Source organism: Drosophila gunungcola, unplaced genomic scaffold (genome assembly GCF_025200985.1).
Source record: "Drosophila gunungcola strain Sukarami unplaced genomic scaffold, Dgunungcola_SK_2 000172F, whole genome shotgun sequence".
Classification (NCBI taxonomy): domain Eukaryota; kingdom Metazoa; phylum Arthropoda; class Insecta; order Diptera; family Drosophilidae; genus Drosophila; species Drosophila gunungcola.
The window spans coordinates 92,087-97,351 of NW_026453333.1; the positions used below are offsets into that span (position 1 = coordinate 92,087).

The 5,265-nt window shown below is 45.2% G+C and overlaps 1 protein-coding gene across 1 annotated transcript; it reads right to left on the minus strand.

The window, feature by feature from the left end:
- Positions 1-349: 349 nt before the first annotated feature.
- LOC128265890 (uncharacterized) lies at positions 350-4,827 on the minus strand. Its single transcript, XM_053002105.1, has 8 exons — positions 4,644-4,827; positions 2,274-2,341; positions 1,941-2,217; positions 1,626-1,831; positions 1,043-1,416; positions 733-969; positions 472-676; positions 350-397 (listed from the first exon to the last, which is right to left on the minus strand). Exons 1-8 carry the CDS (start codon positions 4,825-4,827, stop codon positions 350-352), a joined length of 1,599 nt encoding a protein of 532 aa, XP_052858065.1.
- Positions 4,828-5,265: the final 438 nt, after the last annotated feature.

Below are 5,265 nucleotides of genomic sequence, written 5' to 3' on the forward strand. Positions count from 1 at the left end.
CCCGTATAACATACGTAAGTGGAAACCTAACACCCAGAGAAAAATCTTTTTAAGTCCAAATATTTTCACTTTGGATTAAATATTTTCGCTAATGATTTAGCCCCGAGGGGTGTTGTGTTTAAATCAAAGTATCTCACACTTTAATTTCTATTTTTAAGTACGGTAAAACGTAGTTTTAAATTTACAAAAATTTAAGTCAACAATTTTCCTGTTGGATAAGCCAAACGTGAATAATGACATTATCATGTTTTTAGTTTATTTTAAGTAAGCTTTTATTTTTAAACATTCAAATATTTTAATTTTTAATTTTACAATGGGGTTTTCTCTGGTTGAACTTACAGGGTCTGCTTCAGGCGTTTAGCGACTCCTCCTCCTTCGAGGCCAGCTCGTTGTTCACCTGCAAAGAAGCATGGGTATGGCTTTTAATTCCCGGCCGCGGGACTGACTGATCAGCGTGTTCTTCTCGCCAACTTGACAGTACATTTTGTCCAGTTTGGCTCGGTTCTCCTGCTCGGTCTTCTGCAGGCTGTTTTTCAAGTGGTTCCGAGCGGTGAGCTTCTGCTGATCGAGATCGATCTTCTCCCGCAATTTGGTTATCTCTTTGTTTAACCGACCCTCGACTTGAGATTGGGTCTCCGATTCGATGGATTTGATATTTAATGCTTCTTTTAGTTTACTGGAAGTTGGAAAAAAATTTAAAAAGGTATTTTTTAAAGTCCGATATAAAACCACCTTATCTGCATCATAGTATTTCTATATTTTTCGTTTAGTTCGGCAATAACCAGATCCTTCTCCATGACACCCTTGTCCATGACATCCTGACGCTGCTGCAGATTGACAATGAGCTTGCGTGCCTCCTTCAGTTCGCCCACCAAGAAGGCGATCTGTGCCAACTGCTTATCAATGGAGTGTCGGGCTTTGTCCGGTCCAACATGCGCCTCCTCCAGGCGGTGATGCATTCGCAACTTGCTAAATGTGATATAAGGAAGTGGTATCTGAAAACAAAACTTCCGTAATAGCCTTAAAGCTATCTTACACCGACCTAAGCTTGCCCAGTTCGGTTCGCAATTCTCCAATGATTCCATCCTCATTGGCCAGCGTGGCACTCTTCTCGGCCACTAGCTGGGACAGCTCCTCGACTACATCCTCGCTGCGCCGCAGGCTCTTCTTCAGCTCACTGATGGTGTGATCGCATGCGGCCAGCTCGTCAGCCAGGTTGGCCTCGTACTCCGAACTCAATTGGTTCATCTGGTCGCAGTGCTCCTTCTTGATGTTAAAGAACTTAGACTCAATGTGCTTCTTCTCCAACCGCAAGCGAGCTATCTCGCGATACAGACTTTCGTTAAAAATCCCACCTTTCGAGGCTGGACCACACAACTGATCGATCTCCTCGACAATGGTGTTCTTTTTGAGGTTCTTTGGGAAATGGAATATAGAACTAACGCGTCAGGGATATATGATTTTAGGGACTTACCACCAAAGACTAATTATTTCGAATCTTCTCGTGTTGGTTACGCGCCTCGTATTCATCCTTGCTCTTCTGTATCAACTGCAAATGATCGTAGAATAACATAAAGCACGAATCGACCACGGCACGACAGCGTTCCTTTAAGTCACTTTAGGACACTCTCGACTTTGCACTTCTCGTTCACCACCACGGCCACAAACTTGTAGACTCCTTGAAGCCTTTGGGGTGCCAAGGTACGGATTTTGTGCATGAGCTCCGTCTGCAAGTTCTCCAGCTTCTTGTGCTGCAACTTCAAAAGTCGCACCTTGTTCAACTCGATTACCCGATGATGCGATTTTTCCTTTCTCGAGGGCGGCTGGATTACTGAGGGTCAGGAGACAGATTAAATTTTTTTTTAAATCGGGAATTGAGTCAGCAGCTTCTGTCGTTGACTTAGTCCACTTGACAGAGTCCTTGTCCACTTCAGGCTTACGTTCATGATCGGCCACTGTATTCTCGGAGGATAGAAGCAAGGGCAAGGAACACGCACTGGCACTGGTTACTTCCTCCAAGGGAGTGGCCCGAACTGGGGAAGTGTTTCTCGTCGGGACACCCGCAAGCCTGCGGATCGGTACGCGGCTGGTCGGGATGGAACTGGGTCTGCGGATGGTAGGGATGCGACTGGGACTGGTATCGAGACTGGTGGGTTCGGAGCCACGATTAACGGTGGGAGCTGGAAGATAGGCTCTGCCTCGGGTGGAAGTAAGAGCCTAAAAAATGTTTAGCGCTCACAAGTACCCCGTTAAAATGATTCACCCCTACTCACCCAAAAAGGACCAATGGGTGCGGGCCTTTCAACTTTTCCCTCGGACCTCAGCTTTGAGGCCTTATTACCTATCAAAGAAATCAGAGGTCCATTAGCTATACCTCAATACCGAAATTCAAATCTTAGTCAAATGCTCATAGGTGTGCGCTGCAAACGCAGGGCTGTTATGCAGCTTTGTTCTTCGTTTTTCTTATCTCGCTACGCTTCCGTTTGCTGCATCCAGTCACAGACACACGAACACTTTATGTGCGCGCTGCCGGGTGGCCGTTTGTTTTTTTTGAGAATTTTCGCGCTGCTTCAAAGCACCAAGCTTGGTTGGATAGTTTCTGGAGGGATGTCAAGTATTCTAAATCGCAAATCTGTCTTGGCTGCCATTGTCAAGGATCCTGCTGATCATTCAGATGATGACACACTGCTGCCGTAGTAATGCGGTTTTAGGAGATTGAAGACATTAGTTCAGAAAAACCATCGATGCTGGCCGAGGATTACCACCCAAATTTCAATATAAATACTACAGGATGAAGGATGCCACAAAACATTTCGCTAGCTGACCCTCATTTCAACAAGTCACAACGAATTGATCTTTTAATTGGCGCTGGTCTGTTCTTCGAAATAATCGCTAAAGGGAAAATTAATTTGGATAGCACCTTGCCCACGCTTCAAAGCACCAAGCTTGGTTGTATAGTTTCTGGAGGGATGTCAAGTATTCTAAATCGCAAATCTGTCTTGGCTGCCATTGTCAAGGATCCTGCTGATCATTCAGATGATGACACACTTGCTGCCGTAGTAATGCGGTTTTGGGAGATTGAAGACATTAGTTCAGAAAAACCATCGATGCTGGCCGAGGACTTACGATGCGAGCAGCATTTCAAAGAAAATTGAAATCGCCTTTTATCCACTTTAGGATTCGAAACTTTAGGTGACTCCTACTGTCTGGTCCGTCGTCGTTTTAAAAGTTTGGAATCAAAACTAAATAAAAACCCCAATCTGAAAGCGCAGTATTAGGAATTTTTACAGGAATACCTCAACTTAGGCCACATGTCTCTCGCATTAGGGGATCCAGCGGTGCCACAATTTTTCTTGCCTCACCATTCTGTTCCGAAGCTTGAAAGCACTACCACTAAAGTTCGTGTCGTCTTTGATGGTTCTGCAAAAACTACATCTGGGAAAGCTCTAAACGACTTGCTTCTAGTAGGACCAACAATTCAGCAAAAAATCATTAATATTTTGCTTCGGTTTAGATTTTTAAAGTAGTTCTTTGTGGAGACATCTGCAAGATGTACCGCTGCATTCGTGCTTCGTACCCTGATGACTTTTTGCAATGTATCATTTGGCGAGAGAACTCCACAGATAAATTGAGTGTTTATAAACTAAACACGGTAACTTATGGAACCAAGTCGGCCGCCTTCTTGGCTATAAGAGCCATGCATCAGCTCTCTTATGATGAAGAGGAATCATTTTCAGTTGGAGCAAAAATCGTTCGTAGAGATTTCTATGTGGACGATCTAATCTCTGGTGGCGTCTTTGATTCAGTTGAAGAGGTGAAAGAAATTCGTCATCAGGTATAGGAGCTACTGGCGCGCGGCCACTTTCCGATCCGAAAATGGTGTTCCAATGAAGCAAGCGCTCTCGAAGGAGAGTTTGATCGCGATAATGAGCAATTGATTAAATTCCACGACGGATCAGCTACCGCCAAAGCTTTGGGGTTGGTCTGGGATCCGTCTTCGGATAACTTTCTCTTTAACTTTTCACAAATTTTACCAAGTCAACGAGCAACAAAACGGATTGTGTTGTCAACAATTGCGAAATTTTATGATCCGCTTGGTTTAATAGCACCATGTTGTTACAAAATCCAAAATTTTGTTGCAAAAGCTATGGAGCACTGACATGGATTGGACGACACACTGCCAGAGCCCCTTCATTTCGTCATGGGGGAGTTGACCTTCTCAGTTGTCGATCGTCCAGAACCTAAAATTTCCACGATTCGTAATGCAATCGCAGGCTTCGTCGAGATGCACGGATTCTGTGATGCTAGCACAGCAGCTTACGGCGCGTGCTTATATTTGCGGTCGGAGGCCAATGGCAACGCTGAAGCACATCTACTCTGCGCCAAGTCTAGAGTAGCTCCCTTTAAAGCTTTAACAATACCAAGATTAGAACTTTCAGCAGCGTGTTATTGGCTGAGCTTATCGTAATCGTTAAGGAAACCATAGGTTTTGATTGCAGCTTTCACTGCTGGTCGGACTCGTCTATTGTGTTGGCCTTGGATTCGGCAGCCTCCGAGGGAGTTCAACGTATTTGTGTCCAATACGAATCGCGGAAATCCAGGAAATGACCAAAGGTATAGCTTGGCATCATGTTCCAACAGACTTGAATCCGGCGGATGTGGTATCGCGCGGATGTACCCCCAAAGATTGCTGGAGCACTGCCTTTGGGCAAATGGACCTCCATTTCTACTGAAAGGAGCGTCGAACTGGCCCTCCCTATTAGATGCAGTAAAGAACCTTCCGGAACGGCGTTCCACGGCGCTAATTGGAACCGTTGGCACTGACATATCTATCAACTGCAAGTTTCTCAACTAATTCGACAAGTTGCAGTGTGTTTTCGCGTACATTTATGGATTCCTTTCATATTTCTGAGGGCTTTTCTTCGTGTTGGTGGAAGGCTTCAAAATGCGAGCTTGGACTACGAGGCTAAGCATCCGATATTGTTACCTAAGGATCCTCCGGTCACCAGGGCGATTATCATCTATTATCATGAGAAATATTTCCACGCAGGACCACAGGCGTTGCTCGCTGCTTTACGGCAAAGGTATTGGCCACTTGGAGGCCGAAAGTTCGTGGCTAGCGTCATCAACAAATGCGTCAGATGCTTTCGGATGAAGCCTCTTGCTTGGGAACACGTGATGGGTAGCCTGCCAGCAGATCAAGTTCAGCCTAACCCAGTTTTCACACCACAGCAGTGGACTATTGTGGACCGTTCTATCACAAGT